Source organism: Scyliorhinus torazame, chromosome 5 (genome assembly GCF_047496885.1).
Source record: "Scyliorhinus torazame isolate Kashiwa2021f chromosome 5, sScyTor2.1, whole genome shotgun sequence".
Lineage (NCBI taxonomy): Eukaryota > Metazoa > Chordata > Chondrichthyes > Carcharhiniformes > Scyliorhinidae > Scyliorhinus > Scyliorhinus torazame.
Window position 1 is genome coordinate 145,806,238 of NC_092711.1, and position 21,885 is coordinate 145,828,122.

Consider the following 21,885-nt stretch of genomic DNA (forward strand, 5'->3'; position numbering starts at 1 on the left):
ACTCATTTCAATTGTTAAAAACATTTTTTGTCGCAATTAAGTTTTGATCAAAATTTGAAGTTTATGTTGATCTTTTTCTGAAGTGAAACTATCACGTTTGTTGAACATAAACAAACTCCCCTGTTTCAGACAGGGCAGGAACATTAAAACTTACTCATCTGTAAGTATGAGGCAAAGCTTCCTCGTTCCGATTTGTTGTTAAACATTAACACAACACGTCATCTCACAGCCTTGTGACATTTACACTTTTACAAGTTTGGAATGTGTTTCTCTCTTCCCCGGGTCCACAGTGGGTGAGAGAGGGACAAGCAGCAGGATTTTACCCGAACGCGGGGACTACAGCTTCAATCAGCGGGTTACTGCCCATCCCGGGGACACTCCAACCAGGAGCAAAGCTCCGAATACACCGAGCACAGGCTCAGAAACATGCAGGTAGATTATACCCCGCTCACTTAACCTCCGCGCAGCATTTACACAATCCCTCAGTGAGTGGACCTTCCTTTGAGCTTCTTCTGTTGTATTCAGCTCCTGTGGCCTCAATGGACTGAATTATTTCAGTTCGAAGTTTTCTTGTCATCACGCCCGAGATTCGGACCCTGATCTGGAGGATAATTGTGTCGGTGTGAGCAACAAAATCTGGCCCAATAACACGCAGATTTGCGCTTGCGTCAACATTTCTCTCACTTGCAGCCAATCACTGTCCGTTTCTTCCTGCCTCTGTATTTGTTCTCGACCTGACTTTTTCAGCTCTGATGTGAAACGACAAATGTCACTCAGAGCTCTTTTCTGTGAAACTGCGATTCAGCTTCGTTGAACGGTTTGCTGGACAACAATAAAGCATCATTCCCTAACCGGGAATTGAACCCGGGCCGCGGCGGTGAGAGCGCCGAATCCTAACCACTAGACCACCAGAGAAACTGACAAACAGGGTTTTAACCCGTCTGACAGTATATCATTCGCCTTTCATTCTTATTTCCCAGTTTTAATTAGAAATATACAAAATTACATGTTTAGAATGAACAGAAGTGACATCTTAAGCTAATCACAACAGCAATTGTTGTTCGCTGGAACATGAAATCGACAGTGAGGTGAAATAGCCCAACAAGCTGCTCATGTGTAACTTCCAATTTCCAAAACCCACCAACTTGATCACTGTGGCTCCTGTGAAACTTACAACGCAACATCCGGCAGACATTCATCAGTAAATAGAAATAACTCATTTCAATTGTTAAAAACATTTTTTGTCGCAATTAAGTTTTGATCAAAATTTGAAGTTTATGTTGATCTTTTTCTGAAGTGAAACTATCACGTTTGTTGAACATAAACAAACTCCCCTGTTTCAGACAGGGCAGGAACATTAAAACTTACTCATCTGTAAGTATGAGGCAAAGCTTCCTCGTTCCGATTTGTTGTTAAACATTAACACAACACGTCATCTCACAGCCTTGTGACATTTACACTTTTACAAGTTTGGAATGTGTTTCTCTCTTCCCCGGCTCCACAGTGGGTGAGAGAGGAACAAGCAGCAGGATTTTACCCGAACTCTCCATTTACCCGCTGCCAGCAGAACGCGGGGACTGCAGCTTCAATCAGCGGCTAACTGCCCATCCCGGGGACACTGTAACCAGGAGCAAAGCTCCCAATACACCGAGCACAGGCTCAGAAACATGCAGGTAGATTATACCCCGCTCACTTAACCTCCGAGCAGCATTTACACAATCCCTCAGTGAGTATCATTTCCTTTGAGCTTCTTCTGTTGTATTCAGCTCCTGTGACCTCAATGGACTGAATAATTTGTGTTCGAAGTTTTCTTGTCATCACGCCCGAGATTCGGACCCTGATCGTGGGGATAATTGTGTCTGTGTGAGCATCAAAATCTGGCCCAATACCACTCAAATTTTCGCTTGCTTCAAAATCTCTCTCACTTGGCAGCCAATCACTGTCCGTTTCTTCCTGCCTCTGTCTCCACCTGCAGCATTCGTGACTTTTTCAGCTCTGATGTGAAACGACAAATATCACTGAACTGATCCTGGCAGAGCTCTTTTCTGTGAAACTGCGATTCAGCTTCGTTGAACGGTTTGGTGGACAACAATAAAGCATCATTCCCTGACCGGGAATCGAACCCGGGCCGCGGCGGTGAGAGCGCCGAATCCTAACCACTAGACCACCAGGGAAACTAACGATAAAAAATGTAACCCGGGTTGACAGTATATCACTCACCTTTTATTTTGATTTCCGAGTTTTCATTAGAAGTATACAAAATTACATGTTTAAAATGAACACAAGTGACATCTTCAGCCAATCACAACACCGATTGTTGTTCGCTGTAACATGAAATCGACAGTGAGGTGAAATAGTCCCAAAAGCTGCTCATGTGTAACTTCCAATTTCCTAAACCCACCAACCTTATCACTGTGGCCCCTGTGAAACTGACAACACGTCATCCGGCGTACATTCATTCGTAATTTCAAATAACTCATTTTAATTTTTGAAAACATAGTTAATCCTTTTCGCAATTAAGTTTTGATCAAAATTAGAATAGTTTCCAATTTTTGTTGATCTTTTTCTGAGCTGAAACTATCACACGTTTGCGGAACAAACACAAACTCTCCTGTTTCACACTGGGCAGGAATATTAAAAAGTACTCATCTGTAACTATGAGGAAAGCTTCCTGGTTCCGATATGTTGTTAAACATTAACACAACACGTCATCTCACAGCCATGTGACATTTACACTTCCACAAGTTTTGAATGAGATTATTTCTTGCCTGGCTCTGCAGTGGGTGAGAGAGGGACAAGCAGCAGGATTTTACCCGAACGCGGGGACTGCAGCTTCAATCAGCGGGTTACTGCCCATCCCGGGGACACTCCAACCAGGAGCAAAGCTCCCAATACACCGAGCACAGGCTCAGAAACATGCAGGTAGATTATACCCCGCTCACTTAACCTCCAAGCAGCATTTATACAATTCCTCAGTCAGTGGAACATCCTTTGAGCTTCTTTAGGTGTATTCGGATCCTGTGACCTGAATGGACTGAATAATTTCAGTTAGAAGTTTTCTTGTCATCACGCCCGAGATTCGGACCCTGATCGGGGTGGGGGGGGGGGGGATTAATGTGTCTGTGTGAGCATCAAAATCACGTTGGAGATTTGCACCGAGATCGGGGAGATATTTCTGTCTGTGAGAGCAATAACTTCTGGCCCAATACCACGCAGATTTGCGCTTGCGTCAACATCTCTCTCACTTGCATTGCAGCCAATCACTGACCGTTTCTTCCTGCTTCTGTATTTGTTCTCGACCTGATGCACTTGTGACTTTTTCAGCTCTGATGTGAAACGACAAATATCACTTAACTGATTCTGGCACAGCTCTTTTCTGTGAAACTGCGATTCAGCTTCGTTGAACGGTTTGCTGGACAACAATAAAGCATCATTCCCTGACCGGGAATTGAACCCGGGCCGCGGCGGTGAGAGCGCCGAATCCTAACCACTAGACTACCAGGGAAACTGACAAACAGGGTTTTAACCCGTCTGACAGTATATCATTCGCCTTTCATTCTTATTTCCCAGGTTTAATTAGAAATATACAAAATTACATGTTTAGAATGAACAGAAGTGACATCTTTAGCTAATCACAACAGCAATTGTTGTTCGCTGGAACATGAAATCGGCAGTGAGGTGAAATAGCCCAACAAGCTGCTCATGTGTAACTTCCAATTTCCAAAACCCACCAACTTGATCACTGTGGCTCCTGTGAAACTTACAACGCAACATCCGGCAGACATTCATCAGTAAATAGAAATAACTCATTTCAATTGTTAAAAACATTTTTTGTCGCACTTAAGTCTTGATCAAAATTTGAAGTTTATGTTGATCTTTTTCTGAAGTGAAACTATCACGTTTGTTGAACATAAACAAACTCCCCTGTTTCAGACAGGGCACGAACATTAAAACTTACTCATCTGTAATTATGAGGCAAAGCTTCCTCGTTCCGATTTGTTGTTAAACATTAACACAACACGTCATCTCACAGCCTTGTGACATTTACACTTTTGGAATGTGTTTCTCTCTTCCCCGGCTCCACAGTGGGTGAGAGTGGGACAAGCAGCAGGATTTTACCCTAATTCTCCATTCACCAGCTGCCAGCAGAACGCGGGGACTGCAGCTTCAATCAGCGGCTAACTGCCCATCCCGGGGACACTGTAACCAGGAGCAAAGCTCCCAATACACCGAGCACAGGCTCAGAAACATGCAGGTAGATTATACCCCGCTCACTTAACCTCCGAGCAGCATTTACACAATCCCTCAGTGAGTATCATTTCCTTTGAGCTTCTTCTTTTGTATTCAGCTCCTGTGACCTCAATGGACTGAATAATTTGAGTTCGAAGTTTTCTTGTCATCACGCCCGAGATTCGGACCCTGATCGTGGGGATAATTGTGTCTGTGTGAGCATCAAAATCTGGCCCAATACCACTCAAATTTTCGCTTGCTTCAAAATCTCTCTCACTTGGCAGCCAATCACTGACCGTTTCTTCCTGCCTCTGTCTTTGTTCTCCACCTGCTGCACTTGTGACTTTGTCAGCTCAGATGTGAAACGACAAATATCACTGAACTGATTCTGGCACAGGTCTCTTCTGTGAAACTGCGATTCAGCTTCATTGAACGGTTTGGTGGACAACAATAAATCATCATTCCCTGACCGGGAATCGAACCCGGGCCGCGGCGGTGAAAGCGCCGAATCCTAACCACTAGACCACCAGGGAAACTAACGATAAAAAATGTAATCCGGGTTGACAGTATATCACTCACCTTTTATTTTGATTTCCGAGTTTTCATTAGAAGTATACAAAATTACATGTTTAAAATGAACACAAGTGACATCTTCAGCCAATCACAACACCGATTGTTGTTCGCTGTAACATGAAATCGACAGTGAGGTGAAATAGTCCCAAAAGCTGCTCATGTGTAACTTCCAATTTCCTAAACCCACCAACCTTATCACTGTGGCCCCTGTGAAACTGACAACACGTCATCCGGCGTACATTCATTCGTAATTTCAAATAACTCATTTTAATTTTTGAAAACATAGTTAATCCTTTTCGCAATTAAGTTTTGATCAAAATTAGAATAGTTTCCAATTTTTGTTGATCTTTTTCTGAACTGAAACTATCACACGTTTGCGGAACAAACACAAACTCTCCTGTTTCACACTGGGCAGGAATATTAAAAAGTACTCATCTGTAACTATGAGGAAAGCTTCCTGGTTCCGATATGTTGTTAAACATTAACACAACACGTCATCTCACAGCCCTGTGACATTTACACTTCCACAAGTTTTGAATGAGATTATTTCTTGCCTGGCTCTGCAGTGGGTGAGAGAGGGACAAGCAGCAGGATTTTACCCGAACGCGGGGACTGCAGCTTCAATCAGCGGGTTACTGCCCATCCCGGGGACACTCCAACCAGGAGCAAAGCTCCCAATACACCGAGCACAGGCTCAGAAACATGCAGGTAGATTATACCCCGCTCACTTAACCTCCGAGCAGCATTTACACAATTCCTCAGTCAGTGGAACATCCTTTGAGCTTCTTTAGGTGTATTCGGATCCTGTGACCTCAATGGACTGAATAATTTCAGTTAGAAGTTTTCTTGTCATCACGCCCGAGATTCGGACCCTGATCGTAGGGGTGGGGGGGGTGGGGGGGGATTATTGTGTCTGTGTGAGCATCAAAATCTGGCCCAATACCACTCATATTTTCTCTTGCTTCATAATCTCTCTCACTTTGCAGCCAATCACTGTCCGTTTCTTCCTGCCTCTGTATTTGTTCTCGATCTGCTGCACTTGTGACTTTTTCAGCTCTGATGTGAAACAACAAATATCACTGAACCTGGCACAGCTCTTTTCTGTGAAACTGCGATTCAGCTTCGTTGAACGGTTTGCTGGACAACAATAAAGCATCATTCCCTAACCGGGAATTGAACCCGGGCCGCGGCGGTGAGAGCGCCGAATCGTAACCACTAGAGTACCAGGGAAACTGACAAACAGGGTTTTAACCCGTCTGACAGTATAGCATTCGCCTTTTATTCTTATTTCCCAGTTTTAATTAGAAATATACAAAATTACATATTTAGAATGAACAGAAGTGACATCTTTAGCTAATCACAACAGCAATTGTTGTTCGCTGGAACATGAAATCGACAGTGAGGTGAAATAGCCCAACAAGCTGCTCATGTGTAACTTCCAACTTCCAAAACCCACCAACTTGATCACTGTGGCTCCTGTGAAACTTACAACGCAACATCCGGCAGACATTCATCAGTAAATAGAAATAACTCACTTCAATTGTTAAAAACATTTTTTGTCGCAATTAGTGTTTGAAACAAACCTGTTCGACTTTAACCTGGTGTTGTAAGACTTCTTACTCTTTCCTAATGTTCACATTTAAAGGTTGACATTAAAGGGAACAGTAAACAGGACAAATCAAACCCAACTAATGAATTCCTTGTCGGAATACTCTCCATCATCAGCAAAGTGATGGAAGGAGTCATCAACAGTGCTATCAAGTGGCACTTAGCAATAACCTCCTCATGGATGCTCCGTTTGGGTTCTGCCAGTGTCACTCATCTCCTGACCTCATTACAGCCTTGGTTCAAACATGGACGAAAGAGCTGAATGTCAGAGGTGAGATGAGAGTGACTGTCCTTGACATCAAGGCAGCATTTGACTGAGTATGGCATCAAGGAGTCCTAGTTAAAGTGGAGTCAATGGGAATCTGAGGGAATACTTTGCGTTGGTTGGAGTCATACCTGGCACAAAGGACAATTGTTGAAGGTCAATCATCTCAGCTGCAGGACATCACTCCGGGAGTGATGCGTTTCTTCCATGGTGCTCTGGTTTCCTCCCACAAGTCCCAAAAGACGTGCTTGTTAGGTGATTTAGATATTCTAAACTCTCCCTCTGTGTACCCAAACAGGTGCCGGAGTGTGGCGACCAAAGGCCTTTCACAGTAACTTCATTGCAGTGTTAATATAAGCCTACTTGTAACAATAATAAAGATTATTATTAGGAGAATTGGGAGAGTGAATATTAGATACAGCAGAGTGAGAGTGGAGGGAGTGTGTGTGGAATGGAGATTTAGAGCATTTGAGGGTACGAGAGAGAGCAAAAAATGTTTGCTAGAAACTAGAATTGTCTCTTCTGAATTTCTTATTCTGCACTGACAGTGATCAGTTTTGTAAAATCTTTTTGCAGGAAGTTAGAACGAGAGGCGTTTGAGGCCGATATCTCAAACTAAATATCACGTCAAGAATTGACTGAGTCACTCAATTCTTGGGAATCGAATATCATCGGCCTTTGAATCTAGAAGGAGAAATGTTTGTCTATTCTGTCTGCTTCAAGAGATTTTAAACATCCGTGTGTCTGGAAAAGCACTGAGACACACACACACACCCGTGTGAGACTGTTACAGAGCACTGACTGTGGAAAGAGCTTTAACCACTGACACAGTCTGAAAATATACTACACCAATCACATCAGGGAGAAGCCTGTACACGTGTTCTGTGTGTGGACAAGGCTTCAACTGATGGTCCAACGTGGTGAGACGCAAGATCACCCAGACCATGGAGAAACCATGGAAATGTGAGGACTGTGGGAAGGGATTCAAAGGCCCGTACGGGCTGGAAAGGCATCAACGCAGTCACAATGGAGAGAGACTGTTCATCTGCTCTGTGTGTGGGAAGGGATTCACAGCCCCGCATGAGCTGGCAAGGCATCAACGCAGTCACACTGGAGAGAAGCCGTTCACCTGTTCTCAGTGTGAAAAAGGATTCACTGACATTGGCAATCTGCGGAGACATGAACGAGTTCACACTGGAGAGAGGCCGTTCATTTGCTCGGACTGTGGGAAGGGATTCACTCGGTTATCCCACCTGCAGAGACACCAGAGAGTTCACACCGGGGAGAGGCCATTCACCTGCACTGTGTGTGATAAGGGATTCACTCGGTTATCCCACCTGCAGACACACCAGCGAGTTCACACTGGGGAGAGGCCATTCACTTGCACTGTGTGTGATAAGGGATTCACTCAGTTATCCAACCTGCAGACACACCAGCGAGTTCACACCAGGGAGAAGTCATTCATCTGCACTGTGTGTGATAAGGGATTCACTCAATTATCCAACCTGCTGAGCCACAATGTCACTCACACCAAGAGCAGGCCCTTTAAATGCTCTGACTGCAGGAGGGGTTTCAAAAGCTCTCAGCTACTGATGTCCCACCAGCGCATTCACTCTGAGGAGAGACCGTTCAGCTGCTCTCACTGCACAAAGAGCTTTAGAACCTCATCCAACCTGATGAAACACGAGCAAGGCCACACTGGGGAGAGCCCGTTCACCTCTCCGACTGGGAAAAGATTCACTCGGTCATCACTTGCTGAACCACAATGTCACTCACAGCAATGAGAGACCCTTTAAATGCTCCGACTGTGGGAGTGGGTTTAAAAGCTCTTGGATACTAATGGAACACCAGCGCATTCACACTGAGGAGAGACCGTTTAGCTGCTCTCACTGCACAAAGAGGTTTAGAACGTCAGCCACATTGCGGAGACACCAGCGGGTTCACACCGGGGTGAGTTGATTCACCTGCTCTGATTGTGGGAAGAGATTTAGTGATTCATCTGCCCTGTTGACACACCAGCGAGTTCACACTGGAAAGAAGCCATTCACCTGCTCTCACTGTGGGGAGGGATTCACTCAGTCATCCAACATGCTGAGACACCAAAAGGTTCACAAGTAATGACGGGTTAGATTCTGCTGTTATTCCTGCTGTTAATCACATCCAGGACTGAACCTGGAGTGGGTGTAGGGGTTTGTCTCCTCGTCAACTCCTGGTGCTCGGATGTGGCGACACTGGCGAACTACTGCTCCCCGGACCTGGAATACCTGACTGTGAAGTCTCATCCAAAATACCTTCCACGGAGTTCACTTCTGCCATTATCAAAGTGGTCTACATCCCACCCCAGGCGGAAGTAAAGAAGGCACTTGATGAATTGTACATCGCTATAAATAACAATGAAACGGAATACCCAGCGGCCTTGTTCATCCTGACCGGGGACTTTAACCAGGCCAACCTCGAGTGTACTGCCAAAATTCCACCAACACATCTCCTGTCCTGACAGGGACCCCAACATCCGTGACCACTGCTACACAAACATCTAGGGCGCCTGATGATCCATCCCCGGACCACACTTTGGAAAATTGGACCACAAGACGGTGCTCCTTCTCCCGGCATACATGCAGTAAATTAAGCGGGAGAATCTGGTTAAGAAGGTTGTGCAATGCTGGTCCGAGGCAACAGAAGAGCTCCTGCGCGACTGCTTGGAGTCAGTGGACTGGTCCATATTCAAGAACTCAGCTGCCAACCTAAACGAGTATGCCAGCACCGTCACAGACTTCATCAGCAAGTGTGTAGAAGATTGTGTGTCAAAGAAGGTAGTATGTACGTTACCCAACCAGAAACCATGGTTTAATCGGGAGATTCACTCCCTATGGAAGGCCACGTCTGAGGAGTTCAAGACAGACGACCCTGACCAAATAAAGAGATCTAGGTATGAGCTCCGCAAAGCCATCACAGACTCCAAGAGGCAATACCAGGACTCCAAGAGACAATACCAGACTAAGCTAGAATCACAGATTAACGATATGGATTCTCGTTGGTTGTGGCAAGGCTTAAACATCAAAATGGGTACAAAGTAAAGCCGAGTAGAATCTTCAGCAACAGCGCAGCCCTCCCCGACAAACTCAATGCATTCAATGCTTATTTCGAGCAGGAAACTTACAAACTGACCCAGGAGCCTTGGACATATCCATACCCACCGTCACAGCCTCCGAAGCCAGATTGGCCTTCTTGAACGTGAACCCTCGGAAAGCGACAGGTCCTGACGGGATCCCTGGTCATGCACGCAGATCCTGCGTGGACCAACTGGCAGCTGTGTTCGCAGACATCCTCAACCTCTCCCTACTCTGTTCCGAGGTTCCCATCTGCTTCAAGAAGACCACCATCATACCTGTGCCAAAGAAGAACCAGGCAACGTGCCTCAATGACTATCACACGGTGGCCTTGATATCGATCATTATGAAATGCTTAGACCACAGCTGGAAGAATGTGTGCAGTTTTAGGCCCCTTACCTTAGGGACGGTATTGCCACAGAGGAACCACAGCAAAGTTTCACCAGACTTGTTCCGGGTTTGGTAGGACTGTCCTATGAAGAGAGATTGGGGAAACTAGGCCTCTTTTCTCTGGAGTTTGAAGGAATGAGAGGGGATTTCATTAAAACTTACAAAATCCATAAAGGAATAGACGGGGTGGGTGCAGGTGAGAGGTTTCCCCTGGTTGGAGCGTCTGGAACCAGGGGACACAATTTCAAACTAAGGGGGAAGTCACTTAGGACCGGTCTCGGAGGAGACATTTCTTTACTCAGAGGGTTGTGAATCTTTGGAATTCTCTACCCCAGAGGGCTGTAGGAGCTCAGTCATTGAGTGCGTTTAAAGCAGAGACTCACAGATTATTTTTTGTTTGTTTGTTTGTTTAATAAATTTAAGTGTACCCAATTATTTTTTTTCAATTAAGGGGCAGTGTAGCGTGACCAATTCACCTACCCTGCACATCTAATTGGGTTGTGGGGCTGAGACCCACAAGACACAAGGAGAATGTGCAAACTCCACACGGACAGTGACCGGGGCCAGGATCGAACCCAGGTTCTTGGTGCCGTGAGGCAGCTGTGCTAACCAGTGTGCCACCTGCCACCCAACTGACAGATTTCTAAATCCCAATAACACAAAGGGAAATGGGGACAGTGTGGGAAAAAGACATTGAAGTGGATGATCAGCCACGATCGTATTGAATGGTGGAGCAGGCTCGACAGGCTGAATGGCCAACTCCGGCTCCGATGATGTAAAGATAGGTAGGAAAGTAAATTGTGAAGAGGACGTAAGGAGGTTACAAAGTGATATTGATAGGTTAAGTGAGTGGGAAAAGATCTGCCAAATGGAGAATAATGTGGGAAAATGTGAAATTGTCCATGTTGGCCAGAAGAATAAAAAAAGCTTATTATCTAAATGGTGAGAGATTGCAGAGCTCTGAGATTCAGAGGGTGTCCGAGAGCATGAATCACAAAAGGTGAGTATACAGGTACAGCAAGTAATTAGGAAAGCTAATAGAATTGTATTTTTTATAGTGAGGGGAATTGAATACAAAAGTAGGGAGGTTATGCTTCAGTTATACAGGACATTGGTGAGACCACATCTGGAGCACTGTGTACAGTATTGCTCTCATTTAAGGAATGATGTAAATGTGTTGGAAGCAGTTCAGAGAAGGTTTACTGGACTCATACCTGGAATTGGAGGCTGGTCTTATGAGGAATGATTGGACAGGCTGGGCTTGTGTCCGATGGAGTTTAGGTGACTTGATTGAACCGTATAAGATCCTGAGGGACTTGACAGGGTGGATGTGGAAAGGTTGTTTCCTCTTGTGGGAGAATCTAGAAATTGGAGTCACTTTAAAAGTAATAACTTGCCCATTTAGGGCAGAGGAGAACTTTTTTCTCTCAGAGGGTTGGGAGTCTTTGGAACTCTCTTCCTCAAAGGGCAGTGGAAGCAGAGTCTGTGAATATTTTGAAGGCAGAGCTGGATAGAATCTTGATAGGCAAGGGGGTGAAAGGTTATCGTGGGGTTAGTGGGAATGTGGAGTTGAGGTTACAATCAGATCAGCCGTGAACTTACTCCAGCTCCTAATCCGTATGTTATGACATCCTTTATAATAGATTGTAGCATTTTCCCTCCTACTGATGTCAGGCTAATGGGTCTGTGGTTCCCCATTTTCTCTCTCCCTCCTTAAATAGTGGGGTTACATTTACCACTTTCCAATCTGCAGGAACCATTCCAGAATCTATAGAATTGTGAATGATGATCACCAATGTATCCACTATCTCTACAGCCGCCTCTTTCAACACTCTGGGATGTAGAGCATCAGCTTTTGGGGATTTATTAACTTTGAACCACATTAATTTCTCCAGTGCTACTTTTTCACCAATACTAATCTGCTTCAGTTCCTCGTGCTCACTAGTCCCTTGGTTCTCTCGTGTCTTTGGGCCGATTTCATGTCCTCCATGAAGACAGACACACATTGTTTAGTTTCTCGGCCATTTCCTTATTCCCCATTATAAACTCTCCTGTCTCTGCCTGGAATGGACCCAAATTGGCCTTTGCTAATCTTTTCCTTTTCACTTTTTTTTAAATAAACATTTTAATGAGGTGTTTTTGGTATAATAACAACAACCAAATAAACAATATACATGAAACCACAAACATCGTGCAAAAGCCTTATTGACCCCCTACTCTAATCTAAACTACTCCCCCCCCCCCCCCACACTGTCTGCTGATGATTTACTTCCCGCAAAGAAGTTGACGAATGGTTGCCACCTCCGGGCGAATCCTAACAGAGACCCTCTCAAGGCGAACTTGATTTTCCCCAAACAGAGAAAGCTAGCCATGTCCGATAGCCAGGTCTCCGACTTCGGGGGCTTTGAGTCCCTCCATGCTAATGGTATCCATCTCCGGGCTACCATGGAACCAAGGCCAGAACGTCTGCCTCTTTCTCCTCCTGGATTCTCGGGTCTTCTGACACCCCGAGAATAACCACCTCTGGACTCAAGTGCCGCCCATATTTTTAACACCATGGACAAGACTTCCGCAAACCCCTGCCAAAATCCCCTCCGCTTTGGACATGTCCAAAACATGTGGACACCGTTCGCCAGTCCTCCTGCACATTTTGCGCACCTGTCCTCCACACCAAAGAATCTGCTCATCTGGGCCTGTGTCATGTGAGCCAGGTGAACAACCTTAAATTGTACCAGGCTGAGCCTGGCACATGTTGCGGACGTGTTGACTCTACTCAACATGTCTGCCCATAGACCATCCTCTATCCCAGCTCCTCCTCCCACTTGTCCTTTTCACATTATAAAGGAAAATGTTTCTAGCCAGTTTGCTCTCGTATTCTATTTTCTCTTTATGAGTTTCTTGATCCTCCTTTGCTGAATTCTAAAACAAGTTTCCAATCCTCAGGGTTACACTTATTTTGGCTATTTTGTGAGCGATGAGATCTATTTTATCTTCAAAAATGAGCCGACCATCTGGTTGATTGGAGGTGTCCAAAAATACAACTTTATTGTTAATTATCCACCTTGATTCTCTTACATAAAAATAAATCAAATTCTCATCAATGGTCTAACCCCTTATTGGTTTCAAATTCTCAGCTGAGGCTTCCTGATTTATTCAAAAAACTCTCTGTCACTTGGAGCATGATTTGTTATCCAGACATTGGTCATTACTTAAGATTCATTAATGTCTATCAAATTAATTAAATGTCTACATGCTCCCGCCACGTGTACCAATCCTCTGAAGATAAGGTGTTCTGCATTAACGTTGCTTGTTGCTAAGGCTTTGCTACATTTTGTAAATGTTTGTGTTGCTAAGGCTGCAATTCGTTTTCATTACTAAATGTATTTGTAGAAAAATGGTTTATTCACTACGAGGGCTTTTCTGCAATTTTTCTTGAAACCGTGTTAGATTCTGACACATAATTAAGTTCCTGTGCAGCAATTCTCATATTTTTATCTGAAACAATGACTTTGCCTTGTGGATATTCCATTTTCTGTCTATATACTGAATTTAAGAATTATACTGCATTAATTCTTAAAGGTACCAATAAATCAGTGAAGCAATAAATCTGTAATCTATCAATGAGCCTCTTCCTTTAACCAGTGGAATCTTTAATTTTTCTTGTTAGCCACGGCTGCATCACTTTTCCTGTTGGATTTTTGTTTCGGAAAGGAATCTAAATTTTATGTAAATATGTGATAATTCCTTAAATGCGATTCCCTGTGTATCATTACACATTTTATTGTAAGTTCCCAATCAACTTGCCCTTCATTGCTTGACAGTTTCCTTCTGAAACAGAACCATGTAACCACCATAGCCTATCTTCATCTAAACCTGCATTCTTTAGGGGTTTCAAACAGAAACAGGAACTATATGTCATCTACCTTCCAAACACCCTTTCACTCTGTGATCCTTATGAAATTTGCCACAAGGCTCAAGAGCATCAGTCGTGAGAAGGCCAGTCCAGCAGAAAGAAACCCCCCGACCCTCCCCATTGACCAACTGTCAGAATGAACAAAATGCAGTCCTGGATGTAATTGAGAGCAGAAACAATAACAACAGAATCCAACCCCTGTAATCAATTGTGAACTTGTTGGTGTCTCAGCAAGTACGAGGAAACACAGAATCCCTTCCCACACTGAGAGCAGGTGAACGGTCTCTCCCTCCTGTGAACTCGCTGGTGGGACGTCAGGCTGGATAATTGATTGAATCCCTTCCCACATTGAGAGCAGATGAATGGCCTCTCGCCAGTGTGATCCCACGAGTGCCTCTGCAGGCTGGATAATTGAGTGAATCCATTCCCACACTGAGAGTTTACACATTCTCCCCATGTCTGCTTGGGTCTCACCCCCACAACCCAAAAGATGTGCAGGGTAGGTGGATTGGCCACGCTAAATTGCCCCCTAATTGGAAAAAAATTATTGGATGCTCGAAATATATTTGAAAAAAAGATGGGCAGAAGAGTGACAAATGGAATTTAAACAAGAAAAGTGTGATGTTGTGCATTTTGGTAGGACTAACAAGGCAAGGGAATATACAATGAATGGTCGGACCCTTTGAAGTACAGAAGAGCAAAGTGACTTGGTGTGCCTATCCACAGATCTCTGAAGGCAGCAGGGCAGGTGGATAAGCTGGTTAAGAAGGCCAATGGGATTCTTTCTTTTATTAACAGAGGCATTGAATATAAGAGCAGGGAGGTTATGCTGGAGCTGTATAAAATGCTGGTTAAACCCCAGCTGGAGTACTGTGTGCAGTTCTGCTCACCACACTATAGAAAAGAAATGATTGCACTGGTGAGGGTGCAGAGGAGATTCACTAGGATGTTGCCAGGGCTGGAGTGTTTCAGCTATGAAGAGAGACTGGGGTTGTTTCCCTGGAACAGAGCAGGCTGAGAGGGGAACTGAATGAGATGAAAACAATTCTGAGAGACAGAGATAGGGTGGCTCGGAAGGTACTTTTTCCCTTAGTGGAGGGGTCAATAACTAGGGGCACAGATTTAAAGAAATGGGCAGGACGTTTAGAGGAGATGTGAGGAAAAGCTTTTCCCCCAGAGGTTTGTTGAAATCTGGAACTCACTGCCTGAAAGGATGGGAGAGGTGGGAACCCTCTCCCTATCCACCTGGATTCCTCCCTAACTACTGCATCCCACAGCGTGGTGGCTGGGACGTCCTCCATATCGTTCTACTCGACATAGCAGCTGTAACCCACTCACTCACCCCCTCATCCACCAACAGCCCCACATCCAACCTCCACTGCAACCGTTGCCCCTCCCCCATCCTCAAATCCACCCAATGCAGCGCGTGGTCAAAAAACACAATGGCCGAGTACTCCGAGTCGGGATCCTCTCTAACACCCACCTCACAAAGGCCACAGTGTCCCAAATTCGGGGCATAAACATTCACCATGACCATTGGCATTCCCTCCAGCTTCCCACTGACCATCCCAGAGCTACCCCCACCCTCCGGATCGGCCACAATGCACCCCCACCTCAAAAGCCACTCTCTTATTAACCAACACTGCCACCCCTCGTCTTCGTGTCTAACCCCGAGTGGAACCCCTGCCCCACCCATTCGTCTGATCCCCAAACTTCAGCTGCATCTGCTGCAAGAGCACAACGTCCGCCTTCAGGTTCCTCCAATGACCAAAAACACGCGATCGTTTAACCGGCCCATTCAACCCTCGCATGTTCCACATGACCAGCCTGGTCAGGGAGGGGGGCCCCGCTCCCTTCCCCTGCCGGTCAGCCAGATCCCCTTTTAAACCAGTCCCCAGCATGCACCCCTCCAGGCCTGCCCTTGGATGTTCACCGTCATCTCTCCCTTTACCACACCAACCACACCCACGTCAGCACCTCCCCCTTTCGCACTCTCACAACCAAACAAAGAACCAACCCAATATCTCCTCCCCCCCCCCCCCCCCCCCCATGCCTTCCATCCAGCAACCCCCCACTTCACTCCCATTAACTACCCTGCCCAGCTCGCATGGCGGTCCCTGCCCAAGGCCTCTGACTTCTTCTCGCCCTTCCAGTCCACCCCTTCCCTCAACCCTCCCGACCAGCAACAAACAAAGAGAAACAAAAGGCACACTCCCCATCACCGCTCGGGGAATAACCCAGAGATTATAACCCTTGGGACCTGTTCTTTAATTTTGTTCCTAGTTCCTGACATTCCCAAACAGATCCTCTTTCCGAGTCTTGCTGATGTTGTTTGTCCCAATTTGGACCACAACACCTGGATCCTCCCCCTCCCTCTCCAATATCCTTTCAAGCCGGTTAGAGATGCCCCTCACCCTGGCACCGGGCAGGCAACATACCATGTGGGACTCTCGGTCCATATTCCAAAGGATGTTATCAGTTCCCCTAATTATAGAATCCCTGACAACTACCACTTCCATCCCCCACCCCTTCCACTTGAATGGCCTCCTGTACCAGGGTGCAGTGGTCAGCGAGCTCATCCTTCCTACAGTCACTGCTCCGATACCCTGCCCCTCCGAGTCCGCTCCCTGGAGACTTGGCCGCGAATCCCCGAGGTACGGTTGTTATACTTACTGCTCCAATACTCCATTCCTCCTTGGAGACTAGGTATTGGGGAATAGGTATTGGAGATGTGGTATTGGGGAATGAGAGAGGAAAGAATGTTATTCTGAAATTAGAATTGTTTGTTCTGAATTTCTATCCGATACTGAGTTGACTTTGTAAACTCCTTTTAAGGATATTACAAGAGGAGGAATTACAGACAGAAATCTCAATCGTCACTTCTCGATCTGAAAGAGCCACTTGATTTGTTAGGATCTGAATATCATCGACCTTTGAATCCAGAAGAATTAATGTTTACCCGATCTGTCGCCATCAAATCATTTAAACCATCAGTGTGACTGGAAAAGCACCGAGACACACACACCCGAGTGAGTGTGTTCCAGAGCACTAACTGTGGAAAGAGCTTTAACTAGTTACAGAGCCTGAATAAACATTGTACCATTCACAGCGGGGAGAGACCATACACGTGTTCTGTGTGTGGACGAGGCTTCAACTGATTGTCCAACCTGGAGAGACACGAGGAGACCCAAAACATGGAGAAACCGTGGAAATGTGGAGATTGTGGGAAGGGATTCAGAGTCCCATCTCACCTGGAAGCTCATCGACGCAGTCACACTGGGGAGAGGCCATTCACCTGCTCCGTGTGTGAGAAGGGATTCAGTCGGTTATCTGACCTGAGGAAACACCAGCAAATTCACACTGGGGAGAGGCCGTTCACCTGTTCTCAGTGTGGGAAAGGATTCAGTAGGTTATCTGACCTGCGGATACATCAGCGAGTTCACACTGGGGAGAGGCTGTTCAACTGCTTTCAGTGTGGGAAGGGATTCAGTCGGTTATATGCCCTGCGGGTACATCAGCGAGTTCACACTGGGGAGAGGCCGTTCACCTGCACTCAGTGTGGGAAGGGATTCACTCAAATCTCCAGTCTGATGTCACACCAGCGCATTCACACTGGGGAAAAGCTGTTCATCTGCTTACAGTGTGGGAAGAGATTTAGACAGTTATCCAGCCTGAAGTCACATCAGCGAGTTCACACTGGGGAGAGGCCATTCACCTGTTCTCAGTGTGGGAAAGGATTCGCTCGGTTATCCCACCTGCAGACACACCAGCGAGTTCACACTGGGGAGAGGCCGTTCAGCTGCTCTCAGTGTGGGACGCGATTCACTCATTTATCTAGTCTGAAGACACACCATCGAGATCACACTGGGGAGAGACCATTCATCTGCTCTCAGTGTGGGACGCGATTCACTCATTTATCTAGTCTGAAGACACACCATCGAGATCACACTGGGGAGAGACCATTCATCTGCTCTCAGTGTGGGAAGGGATTCACTCGGTTATCTAACCTGAAAACACACCAGCGGGTTCATACTGGGGAGAAGCCGTTCACCTGCTCCCAGTGCGAGAAGGGATTCAGTGATTCATCCACCCTGCGGAAACACTAGCGAGTTCACACTGGGGAGAGGCCGTTCACCTGCTCTCGGTGTGGGAAGGGATTCACTCAGTTATCCAACCTACAGAGTCACCAGCGAATTCACACTGGGTAGAGGCCATTCACCTCCTCTCAATGTGGGAAGGGAAAGCATGATTCATTGCATCTGCTGAGACACCAATAAATTGACCAGTGATTACAGGAGTTAGATTCTGCTGTTATTGTTTCTGCTCTCAGTTACATCCAGGACTGCATTTCATTCATTCTGTCAGTTGGTCAATGGGGAGTGTCTGAGGGTTTCTTTCTGCTGGACTGGCCAGTCTCAGGACTTTGCCTCCAGTGGGCTGATGCTCTTTGAGCCTTGTTGCGAATACCTGGTTTCAAATTTCATAAGGATCACAGAGTAAAAGGATGTTTTGCAAGAGAGAAGTTATTCAGCTTGCATTCCTGTTTGGATCCCCCAAAACAATGCCACATTGCCATGAAGATGGGCCGTGATGGTTACATGGGTTTTTTTTTTGTTTAATTTATCTGGGTGTTGCTCACAGAAGAACGCCATCAGGGTATGAGGGGCAAGTTGTCTGAGGTGGACTGGGAAACTACATGGGAGACAGGGAATAGCTAATATTTAAGGAATGATTACATATTTACCAGGGGCTCTCTCTCTATTGAGTTTTTTGTGGTATACAGAAGAAGGATCAGTGTGTACGTACAGACACGGTTGTTCTTTCTTTCGCATTATTCACAGTGGTGGTTTCCTGGTTTTCGTTCCCCACTGTTTATTTTTGTTCCGGCTGTTGCCCCGGCCCACCCCCCCCTTTTTCTCTTTTCCTGCCCGCCCCCCTTGTTTCCCATGCTTCTTTTGTTGGGCATGGTTGGGTTCCATGTCTCCTGCCCCCCTCTCATTCCCCTATCCCACCCCCCCCCCCTTCCTTACTGTGTCATGACTGCCTTCTCCTGTTCTTTGTCTTCTAAGCTATTAGCTACTAACAGGTCTCGGAACAGTCGGGTGAATGGCTCCCACGTTTTGTGGAAGCCCTCTTCCGACCTCGGATGGCAAACTTAATTTTTTACATTTGGAGAAATTCCGATAGGTCGGACAGCCAGTCTGCAGCTTTGGGTGGTGCTGCTGACCGCTAGCCGAGCAGGATTCTCCGGCGAAAGGAAAGGGCGACCGCCCTCCTCCCCATGAAGAGATCTGGCTGCTCTGATACCCTGAAGACTGCCACTCTCGGACATGGCTCCACCCTCATCCCCACCACTTTGGACATTGCCTCGAAGAAGGCTGTCCAATACCCAGCAAGTCTGGGGCAAGACCAGAACATGTGGCCGTGGTTGGCTGGGCCTCCTTGGCACCGTTCACATCTATCCTCCACCTCCAGGAAGAAGCTGCTCATTTGGGTTCTAGTTCAGTGGTCTCTGTGTAAAACCTGTAGCTGCATTTGGCTTAGTCTTGCGCATGTGGAGGTGGAGTTGACCCTGTGCAGTGCTTCGCTCCAGAGTCATAGAATCATAGAATTTACAGTGCAGAAGGAGGCCATTCGGCCCATCGAGTCTGCACCGGCTCTTGGAAAGAGCACCCTACCCAAGGTCCACACGTCCACCCTATCCCCATAACCCAGTAACCCCACCCACCACTAAGGGCAATTTTGGACACTATGGGCAATTTAGCATGGCCAATCCACCTAACCCGCACATCTTTGGACTGTGGGAGGAAACCGGAGCACCCGGAGGAAACCCACGCAGACACGGGGAGGATGTGCAGACTCCGCACAGACAGTGACCCAAGCCGGAATCGAACCTGGGACCCTGGAGCTGTGAAGCATTTGTGCTATCCACAATGCTACCGTGCTGCCCTAATTTCAAACCACAAGTCCCCACCCTATTTCAAACCACAAGTCCTCCTCCCACTTGTTCCCTGCCTCATCCAGTTGGATGTTGGCCCGCCTTAGCAGTCGCCTGTACATGTCACCACAGTTCCCTTTCCCTAGGCTGTCTGTGTCCAGCGGGTCCTCCAGCAGTGACTGTCGTGGTTGTCGTGGATACATCCATGTTTCCCTTCATAGGCACCTCCAACTGAAAAACTTCCTAAGTTCATTACCACCTGTCAGCTGGAATCTTTCAGTCAGTTCTTCGAGCGTTGTTAGCCTGTTGTTGGTGTAAAAGTCCTGAACTGTCAGTGTCTCCCCGTCCTGTCCCCACCTTTTGAAGGAAGAGTCCATGGTCGCCGGTGCGATCCTGTGGTTGTTGCAGATGGGGCTTTATCGAACATCTCAGTTAGCCTGAAATGCTGTCGCGGTTGGTTCCATGACAGGAGAGTTGCTGCCACTGGGCTAGTTGAGTATTTATTAGGTGGGGATGGGAGTGCTGCAGTGGCTCGCCGCCAGGGTGAGTGGGAATGTGTTCCATCTCTGCAGGTACTCCACCAGGCTGGTCAGGTCCCACTTGTGCATCCCAGTCCAGTGATGAGCGATTTGGATCCCCAGGTAGTGGAATTTGTGCCGGGCCTGTTTAAACTGCAGCCACTCCAGCTCTGCTCCTCCCCCTTCCGGGTTCAATGGGAAGATCCCGCTTTTGCTCTGGTTAAGTTTGTCGCCCAAAAAGATTCCAAACTCTTTCAAAAGCACCATTATTCCTCCCATGCTGCTTCGCGGGTCTGAGATGTAGAGGAGGTCATCTGCATAGAGTGAGACTCTGTGCTCTGTGTCTCCTCTCCGGAGCCCTTTCCAGTTCTTTGCTGTCCTAAGCACGATCACTAATGGCTCGATCGTTCATGCAAACAACAGCGGGGACAATGGGCATTCCTGCCTTGTGCCTCTGTACAGTTGGAAATACTTAGAGCTGCTGGTGTTTATCCGAACACTCGCCGTGGGAGCGTTGCACAGGAGTTTCACCCAGGCGGTGAATCCTGTTCTAAGCCCGAACCGCTCCAGTAACTCGATGAGGTACTTCCATTCGACTGTGTCAAAGGCCTTTTCTGTGTCCAGGGAGATGTTCACCTCAGGTTTTCTCTCCCCAGATGGTGTCATGATCACATTCAGCAGGTGCCTGATGTTCGAGTTCGCTGCTTACCCTTAACAAAGCCCCTCTGGTCTTCTGATACCACCTCTGGTAGGCAGTTCTGCAGCCTTTAGGCTGGGATCTTGGCCAGTAATTTTGTGTCTACATTTAGCAGCGAGATGGATCTGTAGGAACTGCATTCTTTTGGGTCTTTGTCTTTCTTGGGTATCAGCGAGATTGAGGCTGGTGCTGGTGTAGGCGGCAGGGTGCCCCTTGCCAGTGAATCTGTGAACATCTCCGGCTGCTGCAGGGCCAGAGCTGTCGCAAATCTTTTGTAGAAGTCCGCCGGGAAACCGTCCGGTCCCGGTGTCTTCCCCGCCTCCATGGAGCTAATATTCTCATGATCTCTCCCAGTTCTAGCGGTGCTTCCAGGCCCCGTCTCCTATCCTGCCCCACAATGGGCACGTCCAGTCCATCGAGGAACTGCTTCATCCTCAAGTCACCTGCTGGGGACTCGGAGGTGTACAGCCCCCAGTAGACGCTTCCCGGTGCTAACTACCTCTTTAGTGTGGTGGCCCCCTTTCCCGTGGTGAGTTATGCATCCTCTGTCGCCCGATCCCTGGGCTCCCTGTCCGCCATTCCCCACAGCTTCTCTCTGCTGCCCTCGTTCATGCCCCCCTCTCTTTCCTCCTTGGTCCCTAGA

General features: G+C 46.9%; 2 protein-coding genes and 5 non-coding genes across 7 annotated transcripts in view; 1 reads left to right on the forward strand and 6 right to left on the reverse strand.

Moving 5' to 3' along the window:
• LOC140421924 (uncharacterized) overlaps positions 1–21,885 on the reverse strand; it is a 92,689-nt gene that overhangs the window by 48,835 nt on the left and 21,969 nt on the right. The gene's annotated exons all lie outside the window — the stretch shown is intronic.
• Positions 844–915, reverse strand: trnae-cuc (transfer RNA glutamic acid (anticodon CUC)). Its single transcript has one exon. It is a non-coding gene; the product is annotated as a tRNA-Glu (tRNA).
• On the reverse strand, positions 2,103–2,174 carry trnae-cuc (transfer RNA glutamic acid (anticodon CUC)). Its single transcript has one exon. It is a non-coding gene; the product is annotated as a tRNA-Glu (tRNA).
• On the reverse strand, positions 3,434–3,505 carry trnae-cuc (transfer RNA glutamic acid (anticodon CUC)). The gene has a single exon. It is a non-coding gene; the product is annotated as a tRNA-Glu (tRNA).
• trnae-uuc (transfer RNA glutamic acid (anticodon UUC)) lies at positions 4,692–4,763 on the reverse strand. The gene has a single exon. It is a non-coding gene; the product is annotated as a tRNA-Glu (tRNA).
• trnae-cuc (transfer RNA glutamic acid (anticodon CUC)) lies at positions 5,962–6,033 on the reverse strand. Its single transcript has one exon. It is a non-coding gene; the product is annotated as a tRNA-Glu (tRNA).
• On the forward strand, positions 16,389–18,386 carry LOC140421946 (uncharacterized). The gene has a single exon (XM_072506935.1). It carries the CDS (start codon positions 17,284–17,286, stop codon positions 18,193–18,195), a length of 912 nt encoding a protein of 303 aa, XP_072363036.1. The 5' UTR covers positions 16,389–17,283; the 3' UTR covers positions 18,196–18,386.

What these genes read in the sequence shown, in the direction of transcription:
- LOC140421946 (XM_072506935.1), top strand. Translation starts at nt 17,284, where the DNA reads ATGGAGAAACCGTGGAAATGTGGAGATTGTGGGAAGGGATTCAGAGTC.